The sequence below is a fragment of the Cajanus cajan genome, chromosome 1 (assembly GCF_000230855.2).
Source record: "Cajanus cajan strain Asha chromosome 1, NIPB_CcT2T_4, whole genome shotgun sequence".
Taxonomy (NCBI): Eukaryota; Viridiplantae; Streptophyta; class Magnoliopsida; order Fabales; family Fabaceae; genus Cajanus; species Cajanus cajan.
In genome coordinates, this window is record NC_138517.1 from 91,145,045 (window position 1) to 91,169,168 (window position 24,124).

The 24,124-nt window shown below is 29.2% G+C and overlaps 2 protein-coding genes across 4 annotated transcripts; both read left to right on the forward strand.

Moving 5' to 3' along the window:
• Positions 1–315: 315 nt before the first annotated feature.
• KT2/3 (potassium transport 2/3) lies at positions 316–7,065 on the forward strand. 3 transcript variants are annotated; one of them, XM_020365289.3, is made up of 11 exons: positions 316–762; positions 1,219–1,437; positions 3,145–3,303; positions 3,402–3,459; positions 3,914–4,231; positions 4,697–4,936; positions 5,028–5,345; positions 5,445–5,630; positions 5,844–5,919; positions 6,023–6,480; positions 6,796–7,065. In XM_020365289.3, the coding sequence occupies exons 1-11, from the start codon at positions 539–541 to the stop codon at positions 6,832–6,834; spliced, it is 2,295 nt and encodes a 764-aa protein (XP_020220878.1). In that variant the 5' UTR covers positions 316–538; the 3' UTR covers positions 6,835–7,065. The 3 variants fall into 3 exon arrangements, with proteins under 3 accessions (XP_020220878.1, XP_020220877.1, XP_020220879.1); XM_020365288.3 differs by having other exon boundaries at positions 321–762; positions 6,023–6,589; XM_020365290.3 differs by lacking the exon at positions 316–762 and having other exon boundaries at positions 1,296–1,437; positions 3,134–3,303; positions 6,023–6,589.
• Positions 7,066–12,717: 5,652 nt separating this feature from the next.
• Positions 12,718–15,121, forward strand: LOC109804584 (uncharacterized). Its single transcript, XM_020366439.3, has 2 exons — positions 12,718–13,449; positions 13,863–15,121. The coding sequence occupies exons 1-2, from the start codon at positions 13,096–13,098 to the stop codon at positions 14,442–14,444; spliced, it is 936 nt and encodes a 311-aa protein (XP_020222028.1). The 5' UTR covers positions 12,718–13,095; the 3' UTR covers positions 14,445–15,121.
• The last annotated feature ends 9,003 nt before the right edge of the window (positions 15,122–24,124 follow it).

The window sequence follows — 24,124 nt, forward strand, 5'->3', positions numbered from 1 at the left end:
ATTATATCACTATAAACACATTTATTTTTAATAATGACATGACACAATTAAAAGATATAATTAATTATCACTGACAGTGTACATGTGATTAACTCTTATAATAATAATATTATTGTAACCTTGTGAACCAAATATGTAACATCAGAAAATGATGTTACAATTATATGAGAGAGGGAGGGAGGGAGGAATAGCCACGAGGTACAAGTATATGGGCACCACACAGACGCAGTCCTTACTTGTTATTACCCTTGTGACTTATCTCATATAAATTAATTAAACACATAATAACATGATCAACTTAAGGGTTATCTATACATTAAGTTACAAGTATATTCGCTATCAACACCTCACTATTCCTCATCAATGCTACATTGCCTACTCTCATTACATCCACAATAATATCATCATCATATCATAAAACCTCTTGTTCCTTATGTTGAGATTGCCCTTTCAGCCCATTCTCCTTTAACAAACATTTTTCTTATTAGAATCTACTCTACCCCTAGCTCTTTCTAAAAATCTACCAACAAGAACCAGAATGGAGGAGAATCTTAGTTCATATAATCCTCAACTAGTCTCTAGCTTGAAGAAGAGTTACAAGAAACAAGAGCACGATCATCATCTCAAAGAAGAAGACTACATGTCTCCATCTTTCAATCTGCGGAATGTTTCAAAGCTCATTCTTCCCCCACTTGGTGTTTCAAGCCAGAATCCAGTAAACTCGAAAGGATGGATCGTATCACCAATGGATTCCAGATACAGGTACAATTACCTTACCATTAAAATCAAGATTTGGAAAAGTCGTGTCTTTCAACCTTTTGATCGAAAAATTATTAATTGGTCTACTCTACGCATGATTGTATATGGTCTCAATCAATCTCATGCAACCAAAATTTTCAGTTTATAGAAAAGAGTTAATAAAACTCAATTACGTGTCGCATGAAAATCAACTGAAACCATGATGATCTGGACCAGATAATAATTTCTGCTTCTTATCAATGTTTATTAACTAATCTATATGATATCAGCTTGTTAAAGTTTTTAATTTTGACATTCTTGATATTATAAGTTGTTAAATTTATTAGTTCTTTATGGTATTCCTTTGAAACAAATATTTGGTTTTGACCATAACTAGAAGCATGAAGAGAACAACATAATTGGTGTTCACAAATTTAATTCAGGGGTTTAAAATTTTGATATTGGTTCATATATGTGCAGGTGTTGGGAGAGTTTTATGGTTCTTCTGGTAGCGTATTCTGCATGGGTGTACCCCTTTGAAGTTGCTTTCATGCATTCTTCTTCAAATAAGAAACTCTATATTGTGGACACTGTTGTTGATCTTTTCTTCGCTATTGATATCGTTTTGACATTCTTCGTGGCTTACATTGATCGAACAACTCATCTACTAGTTCGAGACAAGAAAAAGATTGTAGTGAGGTTAGTGAATCACTATTTTTTTGGTCCATTCTATAGAATTTGTTTTTTCTTTCTTGGCAACTATGTTAACTACTAATTTCTTTTCCTCTCGGGTCGTATTTATACAAGTGGTTCTCATTTGTCTAGATCAGGACAAACAAAAAGAAACTAATTTATTCAAACATGTTTTCACCGCACTACAAGAAAAGTTGAAAACTTGTAAGTAAATGTCTATTTAATATTGACTTAATTTGTCTATTAACAAAATATTTATAAACATAAGTAATTTTATATTTTATCTATAATTATTATATACATAAGAATAAAACATGCATAATCCGTATATGTATAAGTTATTTACTTTTGCCATGTAAACACCTGAAATAATGGATAACTTTTTGCAAGGTATAGAAAAAGTGACAAGAACGATTTTACTATTTTGTGATTCTAGAGAATTTGAATGTAAGCATCTAAAGTAAAAGTATCATTATTCTAAAATCTAATGAAAAGAAAGACAAAAGCTTCATTCACCACGTTGATATTATCCAATATTATCTTAGAAAGAACTTGATTTGGTATTAACATGCATGAAGGATTGATTCTACTTTGCTTTTCAAATTCCAATTCCTGAGTTGGGAGAGGGTAAACGTGGGGCCTAATTTCCACCAAAGTTTGATAACTTTGATTTGTGTTAGACCAACTTTTCTGAGGTCGGTTTTGAATATCAAATTCAACCCGATAAAGGTCATTGTCGAAATAATAGTTAATGATTATTGCTTTCAAGTACGAAATTAGATAACGGACATCTGGTTCAGTTTTTGCCACCATAGTTTATAGGCCAGGGTCCAACTATCACAAAATAATTCAGTAAATACTAGAAAGTCACAAATGGGTCAGCCCAATTGAAATATAGGGTCCAGTATTTAAAGCAGCTAAAAGTGATGATTGTTTTCTGCATCTCCTTTTCTTTATTTCCACTTTTTTTTTTTTTTTGTTAAATTTTATTCTACTAATATTACTATACACGAGTTGATTTTCATAAGTATGAAAATATGATTGACTTTCGGAATTGTACTTGTTAGAAAAACTCTCCATTACAAGATTTTTAAACAAACTTGAAAAATCCCCTTTCAGAGGAAACACCTCACACGCAATTGCATTAACCACACAATCAAGACATCTTATGTATATATGAAACACTATTGGGTAAAACACACCATTGGCTGAAACCATTAAGTTTTTATTTTTTATATAAAATTCAAATTATCAACTTCTTAATCTTAGAAGAGAAAACAAGTTTTAAATAAAAAAAGTTTATATTTATAATATTTTTAAGTTTGAACATTTTAAAATGTTTTTATAAGTAAACTTAACTGACTTATGTGCTGATTAAGAAAAATTTGTGAATTTTATTTAATGTTGTTAATCTTGATCAAAATTTATTTTTTCCCTATATTAACCTTCATCGGATCTTGATATCAAGAATGAAAAAGTGTCATCAAAAATAAAATCTCAATTAAAATAAGGGTATTTCAGACATTAAATAAAATAAAATTAGTTTAAAAAAATTGTTTAGGTTGACAATTTATGAGTTTTTTTATTATATTTGAATGGGAAGGAATAATATATTTGAACTATGTAGATAAGGTGATCTTGTTCTGCTAAGTTTGACCCAAAAATACATACAATATAGTAAAACCAATGATGATACTGTTAGCAATGTGGTAGATACTTGTCAACATGGTTCGTGATGGATTTGGCATCAACTATACCATATGAGGCACTTGGCTATTTGTTCACTGGCAAACACAAAGGGAGTCTCCCGTACTTTTTATTGGGCCTCCTCAGGTTTTGGAGAATCAGACGAGTCAAGCAATACTTCACAAGGTTTTGCATCTTTCTCTTTCAAATATTCCATTTTACCATTGTTTTTTCGTAACCTACTACTATGTTAAAATTGATCTATAGCTCCACTTATTTCCCAGGCTTGAGAAAGACATCAGGTTCAGCTATTTTTGGATCCGATGTGCTAGGCTTCTTTCTGTATGTCATGTTTCATTCCACTCCTATTTCAAAAATATTTTTGCTATATGTTTAGTCAATAAACACTTACCACATTGGTTCATTAAGACTGCTCATTCATATTATTTGTTGCCAAAATGACTTTAAATATTGCACTTAACTAGCAGAATGAAAGACACGTATCTAAATCTATACATACACCCACATATTTGTCTTTTACTAGATACCTCTTTAACCAAGTCTTTTAATTCAGTGGTCGTAAGGTCTGTCCTATAACACAGGAGGTCAACCTGATGCTCCATGAATCAATTCTCATTAGTGTTAAAATAAGCCCTACAAGTGTAAATTAATCCTTAATTGTTAGTTTTGGAACACTACATAGACTATGTCTTGGAAAAAAAATAGCTTTGACTAGATAAATCACATTATTTTTTAAATAGAAAATGTTGAAACATTTGTGTGAAAACTGGTGCAGGTAACACTTTTTTCAATTCATTGTGCTGGGTGTCTCTATTACATGCTAGCTGATCGCTACCCCCACCAAGGAAAGACATGGATTGGAGCTGTGAATCCAAACTTCAGAGAGACTAGCCTTCGGATCAGATACATTTCAGCCATGTACTGGTCCATCACTACCATGACCACTGTAGGTTATGGTGACCTCCATGCTGTGAACACCATGGAAATGATCTTCATTATTTTCTACATGCTCTTTAACCTTGGCCTAACTGCTTACTTGATTGGTAACATGACAAATCTTGTTGTTGAAGGAACTCGCCGTACCATGGAATTTGTGAGTATTGTTTCACATTCTTTAGTTCACCCAGGGGATATAATGAAATTTTAGGTCATGTACATTTACTATATGAAATCATTTATTTAGGTTATGATTACCAATTGGAGATTATGTTATACTATTCTTTTTTTCATAACTTGTGTTAAATAATGATCTGATAGATATTTCTGTTGAAAGTCAGTGTCATTCTGTTAGTATTTGTCAGTTGGTTGTTTCGTTGTTCCCTTGAGATATAAATATTGGTGTGTATATACGAATCTTGTTTAATAATGAGATTAGGTGGTCTTCTATGCAAAAGTTCTTGATCTATTTCTTTTTACTCCATATGTTTTCTACTTTCTACAGTTCAGATTCTTGATAGTTTTGGAAGGCTTTTATATAGGTTTCTTGGAATGCTCCAAGAATTATATGTAATTGTGGCTAATATCTAATATAAAGAACTTCATGTCATTATTGGTGCAGAGAAATAGCATTGAAGCAGCATCAAACTTTGTGTGCCGAAATCGGTTGCCTCCAAGGTTAAAAGAGCAGATCTTGGCTTACATGTGTTTAAGATTCAAGGCAGAAAGCTTGAATCAGCATCAGCTTATGGAACAACTACCAAAGTCAATTTGCAAAAGCATCTGCCAGCATTTGTTTTTTGAAACTGTAGAGAAAGTCTATCTTTTCAAAGGCGTCTCTAAAGAAATTATCTTGTCCCTGGTATGGAACTAAACTTGATTCTAACAATTGTATGGACATAAATCAAACCATTGTGCAAGTAAATTGATGGTGTGAAATTGTTGACGTGCAGGTTGCAAAAATGAAGGCAGAATATATACCACCTAGAGAGGATGTTATCATGCAAAATGAAGCACCAGATGATGTTTACATTATAGTGTCTGGAGAAGTGGAGATAATCAGTAGCGTAATGGAGAAAGAGAGAATTGTAGGGAATTTACATACTGAGGATATGTTTGGAGAGGTTGGTGCACTTTGTTGTAGACCTCAAAGCTTTACCTATAGAACCAAGACTCTCACACAACTCCTGAGACTGAAGACCAATACTCTTATAGAAGCAATGCAGATTAAAAAAGAAGACAACATACAAATACTCAAAAATTTCCTTCAGGTGTGGTTTCTTGGCTTGTGAATTACATATCATAAATCATAATGCTTATGGTTGTTTTGTTTTTAACTCTTAAACATAATAGAAGTGATGCAAATGCAGCATTTCAAGCAGCTCAAGGATCTGAGTATCAGAGATTTGATGGTGGAGAATGTGGAAGAAGAGGACCCTAACATGGATGTGAACTTGTTAACTGTGGCAAGCACAGGCAATGCTGCTTTTCTTGAGGAGCTTCTAAGAGCAGGTTTGGATCCTGACATTGGAGACTCCAAAGGGAAAACTCCATTGGTATGTTCATGTTCTTATTCATTCTTTTCTATATTTCTTTAAATCAAATATAGAAAAAATCTCACATTCTAAAAGGAAACAAGTAGTGGACCTCTTTACCAAATAATTTAACCTTTTACATGACTAATTCTTCGCTTAGTGCTTATCACAACAACTTTAAGACTAGCAAGATATATATTTGTCAAAACTAACAATTTGTTACATTTTATGCAGCACATAGCAGCATCACATGGGCATGAAGAGTGTGTTAAAGTCTTACTCAAGCATGCATGCAACATACATATAAAAGGTATGACATACCTATTCCCTTTCTTAAACTTACATTTTCCTCTGAATTTTTCTTGATTATATTTTAGTTTCTTTTAGTGATTTTGTATTTCCATTACTGGCAGACATGAATGGTAACACTGCATTATGGGATGCTATAGCATCAAAACATTACTCCATATTCCGGATCCTTTTCCAGCTTGTTGCTCTTTCTGATCCAAACACAGCAGGGGATCTCCTATGTACAGCAGCAAAAAGAAATGAATTAACAGTGATGAAGGATCTCTTAAAGCTAGGAATAAACGTTGACTCTAGAGACCATCATGACACAACAGCAATCCAAATTGCCATGGCAGAAAATCGTGTTGACATGGTTCAGTTGCTTATCATGAATGGTGCAGATGTCTCTGATGTGCATTATCATGAATTTTCTTCATCCTCCTTAAATGAAATGTTGAAACAGCGTGAAATTGGACATCTAATCAATGTAAATGAGGCCATGCCCGGTGAAGTTGTCTTAAAGGGTCAACAACAAGAGCAGGATCACATTGGAGGAAGATCTACTGGAGTAAAGTTTCCAAGAGTAAGCATATATAGAGGCCACCCTATAGTAAGAAGAGAAAAATGTTCCATGGAAGCTGGAAAGCTAATAAGGTTGCCTGATTCATTAGAGGGGCTCAAAACTATTGCAAGTAATTTTTCAAATTTCCATCAATTTAGTACTGAAATTTTTCATAATTTCAGTAATCAAACTCATTTTTATTAAATGATTGTCTATATCAGTTCACCAAAAAAATATAGTTTTGTCGATATTATTGTGTAGATTGTTTGAGAAAGAAAATTTTCAGATCTTAGTACACTAGCATGATTGTATCTTGTGTGGTTTCTTCTTCAACAGGTGAAAAATTTGGGTTTGATGCAAAAGATGCAATGGTGACGAATGAAGAAGGAGCAGAAATAGACTCTATTGATGTGATCAGAGATAATGATAAACTTTTTTTTGTTGAATAAGCTGAGATGCAAGAATGTCAACTGTAAATATATAATCTCAGATAACAGAATTACATGCTTCCTTTTTTGTGTTGGTCATTTTGTCTTTTTTCCTGTAGCCATAAAGAAGTGGCTTTGGCTTTTCGTTTATAAATCATAGTTTTTTTGCTTCTGATAACTGAAAAACCATTCCTATTGCATAAAAAACTGAAAATATAGTTGGCATTTTATTCTTATGCTGTAGTATGAATAAAATGTTGATTAGAATAGTTTGATCTCGAGGGAACAAGATCAGAAGAAAATCCATTGTCTTGGTAGGAATCAAATTATACTGTTGAGGTTGTGAATCCATAAAAAAAAAAATTGAAGATCTTTCATCATTCATTATTTTAGCATAACATATTTAGACCTACCAAGTCTTTTTTGCTTGGCAGCACCCCGACCAAGTCATCAAACTATGTCTAAGTGTCTGACCCAGTCCAATAGCTTCATGATATGTGTTATTATACACTAACTTTAATCATAAGTTGATGAATGATGAGGGATAACGTAATGGAAGCTAACAACTTGCTTATCAAAAAGTTCGTATGGTGGAGCTAAGCAAATATAAATGAAATAATAGGCTTAAAATATTGGATCTTTCATAAAATCAACGTAAGTCTCATATGTCAAGTTGAAGAGCGTCCTCTATATATTAGTCAACCTTTATGGTTTAAACAAGGTTTAATCTCTCGAAATGCAATAATGTTATGTCAAAATATTTTTGAATGTTAGAAATACAAACAAAGTTTTGTATCATCATAATAAGGAGAGAAACATGATTTTATGAAACACACATATATTTCATTAGTATAAAATCTTTTAGGAGATTATCAAAAGTAAATCTAAGACTTAAATTCAAAGTAAAAAAATAATATTATATCAATATAAAACATGTGTATAAGCACATTCCGGTACATAACAAGAAGTTACGACAAGATTGTTAAGGTGGATGATGGCCAATTTTAAATGGATATGATAGAACTAGACATTAAATACTTGTGAAATTTATTGAAAACGTAGACTTAGGTCCAAAATGAATAATACTAAAACTTGCAAATTTATGTAAAGAAAAAAATAATTAAGTTAAAAATTTACAAATTTGTTATATTAATAATTTTATTAATTAATCAAATCGTTGTAAGATACACTATAATTGATTTAATAGTGAAAGATTAGAAGTAGTATACATGAAATCCAAAATTTTAAATTTAGTGTATTTTTTACGAATATATAATGTTACAATAAGTCTCATATGCTGACCTAAATTTTTATAATCTAAAAGTTATTTAAAGTTAAAATTTAAAATAATTTTTTAAATAAGTAGAAGTTGTTTGGTGTTTATAGCTTAAATATTTTTTTTTTTTAATTTAAAAGTTTGTTTCTTTGTTTCACTTCTATTATTAGTTCGGGATCATAGCTAGGGAGAGTGATTAAGGTGCATAACTTGTGTTTGAAGCTAGTCCAAGTATTTTTTCTTTTTTAAGTTACTTTTCTTTTTAAAAACAATTTTCTTAATTTTTATAATAATTTTTCACCAAATGTGTTACTGCTGAATAAATAATATAATATTATAAACAAAACAAACATTAACTTAATAATTTTTAATATTATATATCTTAATCATATTGATTGCTCTGATTTAAATAATTCTTCTTTTTATAAGACTGTGTTATTTTGTAAGAATTATTTAAAATATTCTTTTGTAAATATCAATCTGTTGGTTAAGTTCCCATATATTAAAACCATGAATATGAGAAAATGATAGAAAAACGCATTGCAAAAATGATGATATAATGATAAAATTAAAAGGGATATTACAGAATTGGTTATAGAAGTAAAAATATATTCAGCAAAAAAAAAAAGTAAGTAAAATACAGGAAAAAGTTATTTCATCAATATTTTGTTCTAAATTCTGAGAACAAATTGAATGACTTTTTAGGTTGATTTGATTAAACTCATGTCATAATGAGCCTGGTTGTATATGTTTGGACTACTCACTTCTTTTTTTATTTTGTTGAGAAAGATCGAGACTTAGAGAATAAGAGTAACAAATAGTCCCTAATATGAAACTTTCATTTATTTGTCGTAAGCTCTGATATTTGATTTGTACAAAGGCACTTACAAAGTTATAATATATGATTCCAAATTACATTGTGTCTTTTTTAGTTACATATATTTAAAATGTTAAGAGACATTTTAAACAAAATTTTCACATATGATTTTGACATTAGCTACTTATAAAGTTACAATACATTTTTCCAAATTACATTTTGCATTTCTTGAACTATGTATATTTATAATAGTATAAGATCTTTGCAACATTTCCAAACTCGTACGCCTATCCATTAAATATATAGGCAATTTCACTGCAATTTTTTTTACAAAGATATATGATATTACCTTATAATATATAAACACTTTTCGTGTTAAAAGCAATGGTAATGATTATTTTAGCCTGACTTTTCAATTTTTTTTATAAATGAATAATATAATAAAAATAATTATATTTCATCTTTCATTTATTATACTAAAATTAATATATCGATAAAAAAATTATCATAATACCTTTTAACCAAGAATTTTGAGGAAAGTAAATAAAAAAAATTAAAGAAAAAGTCAAGTTGTATATGGTTTAAAAATATTTAGGTCAATATATTTTTTTATTCATCAAAATTATAATAATAATAACAAAGTTTAAATTTAAAATTATTTATATATTATTCTAATTTTTCACTATTAGATTGATTCTAATGGTTGAAAGAAAAATTCATGCTAAAATATAATGAGTTCACTAATTTGTTTTGTCGGGCTACTTATATTTAATATTTTAATACGATTTTATTCTTCTTTTTACATTAGTATTAAAATCTCTTTACACTTCCAACCAAAAAAAATCTATTTAGGTTATCATCTTTTGCATAAAGTCCAGCTATTGAATTCAATGTCTATTATGTTAAACTTATCTTTTGTCTGAAATCATAATTATCTAAAGTCATATTTTGTCTGAATAATAGAGAGAATTTGTACCCAAAAAAATGGTATAAATATATTATTTTATACTTTAAAGTAGTTTAACAACCAATTTTATAAATTCCAAGCACGTGGATTAACGATAGGGGTTGATCTACGCTTAAACAAAGTCAGGAGTTCAAATTCTGCCTTATATATGCAGCCGCGTTAAATCTTAGGACCAGCTATTCTACCCTTTGAGGTGTCTCCAACCTAGTCAAGGTATTAGTCACTGTTATCGACCCTAGATACTCCAGGGACCAAAAAAAAAAAAAAAAAAAACAACCAATTTTATAAAAGAAGCTAATTTATTAATTTTCAACTAACCTATACACGTGTGAATGACGTCCCATGCCAATAACTTGTTTCACAGGGACAATAAAATGATAATCGAGTGCGTAAATTGCAATTTATTCTACGCTAAAATTATCACGGGGATTAATTAATCATAACTCACTTACACATGTCTATCATTCAAGGTTTTTTTTTTATTATCTTCTCAAAATTGAGAGCAACAGTTACACTAATAAGAACTTAGGCATAGTGCTGTCAAAAAAAAAAAACTTAAGCAGAGTCTAAGTTTTAGGAGAAATAATTAAAGAAAGATAATTTTGTGGTTATGGTGTTAAGAAAAAAGAATAAAGAAGGCATCAAATCGATAATCGTTCATTGGCATAACTGCTTGAATTGGACATATTATTGGAGTATGTTAAAGATGCAAATCATTTTGAGATTTGGAATTCTTAAGAGTCTAATAGCATGTTTGGATAGAAGATATCGTAATTAAATTAAAATGGTCTTTTATGCCAAATTAATCAACTAGTGAGGATAGTGAGTAGTTGATATCGAGACTTATTGTATTTAATTTGGATGCCCTTAACAAAGAGTATTATGTTATTAAGATGGAGGCAATTTTTATAATACAAGACCAATATTCGTGAATTTGAATATGTGATATGGTTTCCTTTAAAGGTTGCATTTCCCCTTAAAATCTGCCTAATCAAATGGAAAGACCCATTAAAGTGTCGTCCTTTCTAGATTTGTTTCTTGTTCTTAAATTCTGCAATGATTTGGTGAAATAAACTACAACAGACCATTCTTCAACTTTGTTCTACCCTACCAAACTCACTAACAACACTTTTTTTTTTTTTTTTATCTACAGAAGATGAAACTTGGTTTTAATTTAACATATATTTTCATCACAATCTTGATATGTTTCATATATATCTTAATTTTTACATTATCTTGTATATTTTTCACATATATAAAACCTAATTATTTAATTTACTAAAATTAACAAAAAATAATTAATTTAATTGATAGCAATATAATAATAATAATAATCTAATTAAAAATAAAATAAAAAGTAGTGGTGAACTATAGTGATTCTGTTTGTTAGTTAGCTTCTCTCATGTATTTAAATGAATTCTAAGACCTTTATATGTGTTGATCAATACAATTGAGAGTTTTTCCAGTACAGAGTTTTTTTCCTATATTCGCGAGCTTTGATAATTATAAAAAAATATAATAATAATAATAATAATATTGTAAGGAAGAGTTTGTAATTAAAATTTAATTTTAATTATTAATTATTTTTATTAATAATTTAAAATTTGTGATTCACTTTTCTCCTCTCTTATAATAAAATATATATAATTATATAATCATTCATATATATATATTCTTCTCTAAAATTACTCATTGTTATTCTCTTCTAATTATTGCTCTCATTTTTTCTTATTACTACAATCTTTCACTGACCCCTTTTAAGTAAGATATTTTAATATAAAAATAATTAATATATAAGACAACATGAATTTAATTATATATAATTAAATATGTAGTATTATTTTGATTTATTCTTTATTACATCATTTATAGCAATTAATATATTTTATGTTGAATTTATGATGATACATGAATACATTATCAACTAAACATATATTACTGGTATGAATTTTTATTTATTTATTATAAAAGTGAATAAGATACCATAAATAGTAGTATAAAGTATAAACATCAGAAGATTACTTTATGTTGTGTGTACATCTTATTTTCTCTCTTGTTTTTCCTTTTTCATTCTAAACCTCGAGTCTTTCTCTTTTCCTTATTACACGGTGCAGAAGGATTCTAAGTTCTCATACACCTTTTGAGATATGAAATGATGATTTTTGTTTCCATTATGCAAATTCATTAGTGAATATAATAAGGTGAAAGAAAGTTTCAGCTTCAGTTTGACTTGATTTGGTCGCCCCAGATAAAGTGAAGATGATCAGCTTCCAGCTGGCAGATTTTGTTTGTAATTATCTCTCTCAGTAACACAAAACAAACCCAATTGTGTTGCTCAAGCCTTTAGCCTTTAGTTGTGTTGTGTGAGTAAAGAATGGTCCATAAAAGAAGACAAACCACAAATACATTGATATTGATACATACATGAATCATGAATGTGCTATGCTATCTAGAATCGTTGGCAACATGTTTGGCATTATATATTATATTTCATGCAAATGAGTGTGATTTAATTTAATGCTCGTTATAGAATGTTGGGTCCTAAAGGAGAAAGAAGAATCTGCATTGTAATGTGTAAAATACTCGAAGCACACAGAACCCTATCATTCACTTCTCTTTTCAAAAGAACCAAAATGGAACTATGTGCAACTTTCTTTAAGAATACAAAACCAAAAAGGTGACAAGAGGATAAGAAGAAAGAGCACTGAGCACTCAATCCAAATCAAAACCAAACCAAATCAAATCAAAATGGAAGAATGAGAAGCAGAATCTTAGTCAAACTAGTCAAACTTTAACCCCCAAGAAACACAATCCAACAAACATATCCTATATCAAGAAGAGCTCCAAGATTGTTAATATTCCTTTCCACCACTTAACACCAAGTCCCTTGAAGGAATGGAAAAAAAAGTTGTCAGATAAATTGAAAAGAAACTTTACCTTATTTTATTTCATTTCTTCTGCTCTCATTATATTAGCAGCCCAAAAAAAACATCAGATTCCCAATCATCCCCTCCACTGTTTGGGAAACAACCATAATTGCACCCAACAAGACCTTTCACCATAGAAACCTGAGCTCCTAAGTTACCCACTTCTTTGATCTTCCAATTATATAAGTCCATCAATCTCCATCAACTTTCCCTCACCTTGCATGATGGGCACTAACTCTTCTGTGAGTGGCTTCTACAACTTCCTCAACCAAGGACTCAATGAACTCCACCAATCCTTCCTCTCCCACACCTTCATGTCATTCCAATTCCTCTCTCAGGTCATCTCTTCTCTCCAATCCTTCCATTCCCAACTAACCATTTTGGTCCGCAAGCTCAGGTTGCCTGTTGGAGGCAAATGGTTGGATGAATACATGGACGAAAGCTCAAGGCTTTGGGATGCTTGCCATGTACTCAAATCAGCCATTTCTGGAATGGAGAATTATTACTCAGCTGCCTCCAACATAGCTTCTTCTTTGGATGGTTACCATCACTTTACTCCAGAAATTTCACGTCAGGTTGCTATACTAATACTAATACTAATACACATGTTCTTCTGTCAAAAGCTTATTTATTGATCATCAACTTGTTTAATGGGTCTAATATCAATTGCATGTCATACTGCTCCTACCTGATTTAAACATGATTGTCTATAATCTGATAGTCTGATAGCAATGATCTTACCTGACTTAAACATGATTATTTATAATCTGATACCAATAATCTTACCTGATTTGAATAGGATTGTGTATATTCTGATACCAACAATCTTACTTGACTCGATCAGGATTGTGCGTATTCTAATACAAATAGTCTTACTTGATTTAAGTAGGATTGTCTATATTCTAATAGCAATAGTCTTACCTGACTTCATCAGGATTGTATGTAGTCTGATACCAAAAACTTGTTTAATGGGTGTAATGTAATGCAGGTTATTAGGGCAATAAATGTCTGTCAAAGGGATATTCTAGGATTGGAAGAGGAGAACAAGAGCTTATTGGAAACAAGGATTGAACCGTTGTCCCAATGTTTGATTCAGAACATTTCAATGGAATCAAAGTTAAATGGATTCAGTGGATTCAGAGGTGTTCTCTATGCAATGAGGAGTGTCAGTTCATTGCTTTTGATGATTCTGCTATGCGGGCTTGCATATTGTTGGTCTTCCTCATGCTTTCACCAAGGTTACGAGGGGCACGTGGTGTTTGGATCTGGCTTCATGGTTTCAATGGCAATATTACAGCAGAAAGTGGCAGAGGAGATAGACCAGATTGAAGGGCAGCCAGGGATTCTGCTGTTTGAGTTCCAACAAGCAAAGAGTGCCATGGAGGAACTCAAAGTGGAGTTGGAGAGAATAGCAGCTTATGCTGAGATCCAAGAAAAAGTTGACAACGTTAAGAGTTGCTTTGGTTTGTTGAGATGTGGGGTCGAGACTATAACGGGGCAACTTGATGATTTCTTCGATGAAATAGTAGAAGGAAGGAAGAAGCTTTTGGACATGTGCAGTCATAGGTAGAAACTAGAAACCAAGCAATTTGGATATACAAAACCAAAGCAAGAGGGAGGAAAATGTTAGAAAATGAAGCAATGTTGTCATCCCCTTCTTATGCATTAACCTTTGCTCTTTCTTTGTTTTATTTTTCAAAATTCCTTATTAATAGTCAATTGATTGATCATTGATAAGTGCAAGCTAGGCTATTTTGTTAAGCCTTGAAGAAGTTTCTGATAAAACAACCCAAGGAAGAAAATTTTTCTAGCGAGGAAAAAAAAAAAATGTGATTCTTGCGTTGAAGAAAAGCAACATTACTATTATTCTTCCATAAGAAACCGGAATATTAAGAAGCTGGTGACTTCAAGAGAAAGAAACCAAGGGGCAGTATTCTCTCAGTGACAAAAATATTTACAAAATAGTATTTTGATAAAGTGCTGCTTTCCCTTTATTTTTTTGGTTTTTTGGGGGTTTAAATGATGCTCTCTTTTTTTCTTTATCTTGCTGGATCAGAAATCCCATGGCATATCTCAGTTGTTCATTTAAAATATATCTGTGGAGTCAATGAGAATCTTTTTGTGAAGCAACTAGACTAGACATCAGTTCTATTCTATTCTATTCTGTTCTGTTCACTCTATCACAATTTTGTATTCTAATGGTTGTGCAAAGTTATCTTGAATAAAGCTTTTGGATCTTCTTGTGCATTGTCTGTTCGTGCATTTCGGTGTAGAAAATTATGTGGGGAAGAGATCTACATTTTATATTAGATATACTCAATCATAAGCAACCAATGTTGGGTTAGTGTAGGAGTTTAGGTAATTTTAATCTAGTCATAGGATCAAATTTCGTTGTCACTTTTATACCAAAAGGTATACCCAGATTAAAGTCTATTAAGATTACTATTACACAACTTGGAAGCATGAAAGTATGGCGGTCACGTGCTCAACTTCTAACTAGATTAAACCAATGAATAATGCTAATCATACAATAAATTTTTATAATAATTTTTGGATATCTTTTCTCTTATATATCAGGTCTTATCACACTTTTTTTTCCACATCTCTATACTTGAATTGTATAGAAATTGTAATTTCTTAGGGTGTGTTTGTAACTAAATAAAAATGTGAATCAACACTCTCTATTTACATTTAATAGAAATGATAAATAAAAATTTCTTCATCAATTAATGAGATTCTTGCTTGATATAGATTCTGGATGAAACATGTCCTTACCAGGTAAATGACTCAATACTTGTGAAACCAACCAAATTTACATGTTCTTTGTCACAAGTTATTTGGTAGAATGCAATTTTGGAACATATGACAAATGATTACATTGCTATATTGTATTGACTTTTAAAAAGGGGCATAGTAAACAAGAGAGAAACAAAATTGTACGGCAAACAAATATGATTTAGCCTTTCCGCAAATTAAAGGTTAACACAATCCGACATGGTTAAGACACACAAAACTAATTCCAAGAATTAGATTTACACAATTACATCCATAAAGGCTAAGGTGAAAACAACCTTTCAATTAAAGGTCTCTAGTCCCTAGGGTTAGGGTAGTTGATATCTGAGGGGCAACAGCAGATCCTCCAGTGTTAAAGTCAAAAGTGGTTCCACATGGGAAAATAAGAAAGTGGAAATGATGATGATTATAACATTGAAAAGAGGATTATGTTGCCTGCCTACTGAACAAAGAGAGAAACTCAGGAAACAAATCAATGTTTTAATGAAATACCAAACCTTCCTTTATCACCTTTATTTGGGTCATCTCTTTTTACCTCCTTCTTCCTTGTCTAATTGTCTATTTCACATCTAAACATAATTCAAGGATACTTGAGAATCATGTTAACCTAAGACTTGGCCTATTTGTATTTTAAGTTGAACAAAATTAATTTTAAACTATTAAATATAATTACAAACGAGTTTGTAATTCAATTGATAAAAATATTATTATAACTTAATTATTGATCTCGAATTTTAATGATTTTATCAAATTCAAATAAAATTATTTTCAATGAAAGATATTCATAGTCTATATTTGATAGTAGAAATATGATAAGATAAGATAAAATAATTATCCTTATCTTGTAATAATTTGATATTTATTGCGTTAATAGAATTTGATTGTCCTATCGTATCTCTATTTTATCCTTTTTTTAATGTATATTTTTATCCTAAAAAAGGATGAATCAAAAAGCAACATATCATCTCTTCTTTCTATACACTTATGTCATATATTTTATCATATTATATAATAAATAGTAAAATATATAATAAATATACATATATAATATTAAATATTTATTTATATAATATTATATTCTATTAATATATATATATATATGTATAATATTATAAAATTTACATTCAACATTTTATATATATTAAAATTTATTATTTATATTATATTATACTATATAAAAAAATAGCAAAAGAAATACAATATATATATATATTATATAAATTTTACATTCAGCATTTAATCTTATCTACAATTATAATAATTTTGACATGTAAATTTAAAGTATATTACTAACTAAAACATTATAATAAAAAATGATTATTTAAATATTTTTTAAAAATATTTGAATAATAATTATAATTTAAAAAAATTATATTATAAACAATATTGCATTATATAGTTAAAATTAAATTTTATATAAAAATTTAAATAAATAAATTTGAAATTTATTTATTAAAAATTATATATAATTTTAATGAAATGGAAATCTTGTTGTTTTAATATAATTTACATAATATCTTATTAGTATGTATTAAATACGAAACACATATTGCAATGATGTAATATTATTTATTATCATGATGTGCTCTAAATATGTAATAGAATTTTTAATCTATAAACATAATTTATATAATATTTTAAAATTAATAATCAAAAGTTAATTTAAGTTCGTAAAACGTGATTTCCACATGTATAATAAGATTAATGTTTATCTTTTTTTTTTATATATTCTACTCCTATATCATATCATATTATATATCATGAGTACCAAATTACTCTAAATGTAATTAAAATGAGGGAGACATTGATCATTGATATAAAAGAAAATGAAATTTCTAGTTAAGATTTAAAATTAGGAACATGGTTTCTAGAAAGTGTAATCGTGATTAAACAATAACATAAAAGGAGGAAAAAGAGCTTTGGTTAAAGACAAGAAATGTTAAGAGGGGATGAATGGATACGACAAATTGTCTCTTATCACAAGAAGATCCAACCATAATCCCCTCATTGCCGACCCAAAGATTCATTTGTAAAAATAGTAAAACACGATTTTGTCTTTAACAAGAAAAGATCACAATAAGCAACACTTTTGTGACTCCATTAAAAAGTGCAATATGTGTTTATTTCACCTTCCTCTTTGCTATAAGTAGGAGTGGCAGACAGAAACACTTTTCATCACACTATCACGCCATTTTAAGAGTTTATATTCTAATTTTTTTAGTTATTTTAATAAATTTTATTGTCAAATTATGCAAACATTCATGTGATAAAAACTCATTGAGTAAATGTTTAATTAAAGTGTTTATTCAAATATATCTTATATCATTCAATAAAATTAATAATCTTAATTTGTAATAGAAGTTGTAAACGAGAGAATCAAAATTAACATTTAGGTTGGACTTGTAGAAAAGAAAAATACTTAAATTTGGATAGTTCATTATTTTGACGGGTTAAAATTAAAATTTGGACTTGATTTCTTAAAAAAAAAACAGAGTTTGACATATTTAAAATTATAAAAAAAATTGATTCATTTAACTTATTAATAGTTCAGTTATTTTTCTTTAAAAATTAGTGATATTATTAATTTAATAATTAATAGGCATTTAAAGTTAAAATTAAAATTAAATATAATTTTATATGGATAAAGATGAATTGAGAGTAAAATATAAAGCACTAATGATACAGATAGTGAAATCTTTTGGGGGAAAATCATTGTTCATTATGTGGATTCCTTTGGTTGCATGTTGATTATGATGTTAAATTTGAGTTGTTTGAAGTGTATAGTTGTGTTGTTATGCATTACATATTGGTCTAAGTTTCTAATTTTCAAGTGGATTGACCCAAAATGTAATTCTATCAAGTATAAAAATCATCATTGTGTTGGGCACAACTTCATGACATCAAGCATGATGCATGCTAGAGCTTTTCTACCTCACTAACGTCAAGCGTGAGATTGGTAGCATTAGATGTAAGTTAGAGGAGAGTTCTCTGACTTAGTCACATCAAGCGTGAGTTGAGGAATGTCGAACATGGTTACCTCGAGAGTTCTCTAACTTGGTGGCATCAGACCCTGGTTGAGTACCGCTAGGTGTGATCAAGGCAGTAACTCTCTACTTGAACGATGCTAGGCATAGGTTATGTGGCATCAAGCATGGGTTAAGCAAAGAGTCTCTACCTAGATGAGGTCAGATGTAGGTTTATCTATGTCGGGCATGATTGACACAAGGGCTCTTTGCCTCATCCGTGTTGAGTGCAAGTGGTCTGTTGTCGAGCATGGGCGAGTTAGAGGTTTTTTGCCTCAATGACATTGAGCACTAGGAGAATGACGTCGAACGTGGTTTATTGAAATGAAACTTGATGTTTTAAGTTGTCTAAGTGTTGAAGTATATGATGATTCACTTACATAATTGATGTTGTGTGATTATAGTTCATTATGCATTGATCTAGGATGATGTATAATAATGTTTAAAGTTGTTTTAATTGTAAGTTGTTTATGAATGAGAATTGACTAAGTTGTAAGTTGTTGGTTGATTAAGATGTTAAGTTGTATAAACATGTGGTAATGACATACATGTTTAAGTTTAGATACATAAAAGCTAAAAGTAGAGTAAAGTTATTTTACAAATTAAAATATCTCATTATGTGTATATAAGTTGTGGTACTCCAAGAGCCTAGAATTAAAAACCCTTCAATGAGTAAGTCGACTCCTGAATGGAAAGTTGTTTTTAAGTTGTCTTGTTTAGGTTTTATGTGAAAATATTAAAGGGGGGCAAGTTGAGTCATATTGATTATAAAGTGATCAAGTGTAGAACCGTATGGGACAAAGTCGAGTCATACATGTATAAAGCGACCAAATGTAGAATTGTATAGGGATTAGGTCATGTCATACATGTATAAAGTGACCAAATCAAGAAAAGTACGAAGTTGAGGTTAAAATCCTAAATTGATTACTAGAAAGATGTATGGATTTTGGAATGTAGTCAGAGGACTAATTTCATATGAGACTTAGATATGCATGTTAAGATCATAACAGTCTCACACTCAAGTTGTTCTATCCTAACAGTAGTACTTGACTTTCTTAGTTTAAGTTGTGAAACCTAATAAATCAATTATAAGTTGCTTAACAAGTGCTTAGAGAGACTTGAAGTTGTATCTACTTGACCTAGTTGTGATAGGTTTAACATAATGATTTGGTAGGATCAAGTTACTTAGGTTGCTCACCTCAATTGTAGGAAATCTCCATAGTTGATATGTGTGACAATGCATTAGTTGTTAAAAGTTGTTTAAGTTATATGATTAAAGTTATATGTGTTGAGAATGTTATACATGATGTACATTGTACTAGCTATTGTATGATGTGAATGATAATAATAAATTGATATTATGCTATGAGTTAACTTGATGTTGTTTAAGTTGATATGTTGCTAAGTTGTGTTGTGTTGAAGTTGAGGTGTTGCTTTTTATTTTATGATGAGTTGCTACGTTATTCTTATTTTGTGTTAATATGTTGTAAGTTAACTTGTGTTGGAAGTTGATGTTGTTGTCATATTATGATATATGTGTTGTTATGTTGTCAAGATGTTAATTGCTGAGTTGATGTTGAATTGTGTTGGTAAACTATGTTGGAAGTTAAAAAGCTACCTTGTTGTAAATTTGTGCACGTATGCTAAACTTGTTGATAGTTAGTGTTAAGTTGAGTTTAAGATATTGTTAAATTGCATTTTTAAAGTTGTTGTATAGTTAGTTGATCACTTCTATACTATGTTATTTCTTTTGAATTCATGTTTATTCTTATTTTTTCATGTTGTTAGATTGTGATAATTATACTTGTTATAAGAGCATGGCAAGATTAAGTCGTAAAGCATGCTTGGTGAATGACCATGTTGGTGATGGTTTGTATGTCTTGTTGTGTTGTTCTGGTATACCTTGTATATAGTTACGCTTGACTAACGTTAGGGCTTCATGTTTTCAATACTACTAGACCATATATATATAAGGTTTTGTTTTAATTCTATAAGGGAATTTATGTTTTTTAAGTCAAATTTTACATGAACTATTTTATATTTTATGCATCCTATATATAGATTTGTTATATAGGTGTCTAGATATTGTTGTATGATAATGCTAGATTAGTAGATTTTTTAAGTTTTTTGTTACGTAATTTTTTATGCTATAGTAAATATAATTACCTAATGGATCGTTACATGGTTATTTCTTCTTAATTTTCATTGATTTTTTCTCTCTTCACCTCAACCAAAGAGTCTTGATTTCTTCACCACTCAAACCAACCATTTATTCATTAAATAACAAAGTTAATTATATAAGTAGCATAAATGAAATAACTTTCAAGCAGCTGTTGACATTAGGAAACACACACATAATAACATTGTGTGATTCTGAATTGTGAAAGTGTTAAAATCCATGAGTGTAAAAATGGAAAAGAATCCAACAATGTCATTTGAAGTTGTTAATGTGGCCAATATGGTTGTACTAGGTTGAAATAGATAACTATCCTTCCTTCACAATTCACATATTTGTACGTCAGTGAGATTCCTTTGGTGGCGATGTGAAATGAGAAGTTGGAAACAATAATGAAGAAAATGTGTCCACAAGAAAATGTGGAGAGGAAGAATCTATCAGATGATTTCATTTCGAAAGGCATCTTATTTTTTCCCATCACACTAAAGAAGGTGCCATGGTCTCGTATTATCTCTTATATACACTCTATTCTTTTTTTTTTATATAAAACACATATGTTCTAATGAAAAAAATTATTTGAGAAGAATAAATTTATAATAAATAATTAAAAATATATTTAACATGATTATATGTTTAAAATTTTAACTCAAAATTATTAATTAAGTTGATGTTATGCAGTCTAATTTAGTTTGATGACGAAGGCTCAACCTTTTTCAAGTTTTGCATTAAATTTTCTGACTAAGCTATAATGAATCCGTCAGTTCCGCACATCACACTATTCGGGTCACGTGTCACTCTTTCATTTGCTGTCACCATGGTTGTCCCTCTTTCATTACAACCAAAAACAAGAAGATATTTTAAGTTTCATCAATCGAATAAATTCAAAAATAGATCATAAATAAGGATAATTTACTTTGGAAAGAGTAACTTATTCAAAAATAGATCTTTTTTTAATAAGGATGTTTATAGAAATTTTTTTAACTTATTATCTAATTCAATTTTTACTTATTATAATTATTTATAAATTAAATATTAATAATTTAAAAAAAAATTATAAAAATATTTTTTGTCACAATATAAATTATTTATCATAAATTTAAAATATAATTTATATATTCAAAATATTTATGTATATTAATTTTAAATATAATTTTTGTATTTAAACATAATATTTATTGATATATATATATATATATATATATTATTTTATTATAAATCTTAATTATATACAATAAATATATTTATGTATTATATAGACTAAAATACTAGTTTAAAAAAAAAAAAGCAATCATTATATGAAGTTTCTCTATGACTATACTTCACTTTTGTCACTAACTTATATATTCTATATGAAGTCTCACATATTTCTAATTCATTGAAATTAGGGTTAAGTTATAAGGTGGTATGATGGTTTGAGATGAGAATAATAACAAGGATTGAAATTAGGGTTTGAGATTGAAAAACTTTTTTTCTTTATTGTCTACAACTATATAATTATTCATTTCTTTTATTTATTTATTTATTTTTACTACAATGAGTACGCTAACCATTTCTGCATATGCACATCCAAATTCACTTATTATTCAATGTGTTTGGACGTATGTTGTAAATCATTAAATTTGAATTTTTCTATTCAATTATTTTCATCTATTGCTTTTTTTTAATTTTAGCACTTAAATTATATTTCATTATTAGGCTTGATAATATATTGTGTCCTTGTACTATTCTTTTCTAGCTCTTATAAAATATTTTTTTAGAAATAATTCGTTATATATATATATATATATATATATATATATATATATATATATATATATATATATATTCATGTAGTAATGTTCTTGTTGCCATGTAATTTTACCTGGCAAGCTGACTTGGCCTTCCATAAACTATGCTGAAAATTTAAAGGAAATAATTAATATTAAATACTAAAAAGATAATATTTTAGTATATATTTTAAAATATAGAACAAAAATAATATTTTATAAGAAAAAACATAATTAAGGCATAATTTTATATCTAACAATTAGAAAGGTGAAGAGAACTCAAGAGGTCAATTTTTAAGGAACGTCACAAAAAAATAATGAAAGAAAGGTGGAACTTGAGTTTTGTTTAAACAGAATGCGAATCATTTACTAAATTAGACCTTCTGAGTTGGTGGATCATATCCCAGTCATATATATACATATATATATATATATATATATATATATATATATATATATATATATATAACTTTTTTCTCTCAATTTTCACATAAATCTTGCAAACTTTGTTGTCATGATCATTAGTTGTGATGACAAATTCACAATAATTCAAATTTAATGAATAACATTAGGATTAGGTCATAAACAGCCTCAATGCCTGAACTACTACATATTAGCTCTCATGATGATATATGTTACACAAAATCTCTTATTTAAGTCAAATATCTTGCTAATTAAGCCTCGTGTAGTCATGGAACCTACAACCATCTGCCAATTGGAGACATAAGACTAATGTAAGTGAGTGAGCCTTCTTTCATAGTGTCTCCCAAGTATCTTCAAGAGCCGAATTCCATGAGTAATTGGACACCCAGACATTCTAGATTGATGAGTCATTATAAGATGCCTCGCTAATACTAATTATAAACAATTATATTTAATAAATGATCGTAGATGACAAGTTAATAGCCCCAATGCTTGATCAAGCAAACGCTATTTATTCGTATGGATCACATCGCCTCAATTGTCAAACATGGAAAAGCCAAACAGTTATGTATTAAGACTTTGTGATTATAATAAATGGATATCCCACGTTTATACTTCATGATGTGTTGGGCGGATACTATTTACCACTATAATCATCATTCCCCATCCTATTATGTTTTAATTAGTTGTTTTGTGTGTTAATAAAATATGTTATCTTATTATCCTACTATCTAGCATATCCTATTGGCCTAGATAACACTTATCCCTCCAAGGTATTAGTCAGGAACAAGAAGATATGATAATGTGTGCATTGTGAACTTAGAGGGTTTTTCGTATGTGTTTTATTTTATATTTATATTTGATCCCAAAACTTTACCTAGTTTCGTAGGAAAAATAAAACGAAATAATAATGGCTCCCTTATATCTAATTTACAAGGAAAACAATAATAATTGATTATTTTTCTTGAAATTTAATTTTAAACACGGCTTAAAAAAAAATTGGTTAACAGGAGGGCCTTAAGCCCTTCGACACTAATTTGTAGATATAAAGCTTAATTTTAAAACACAC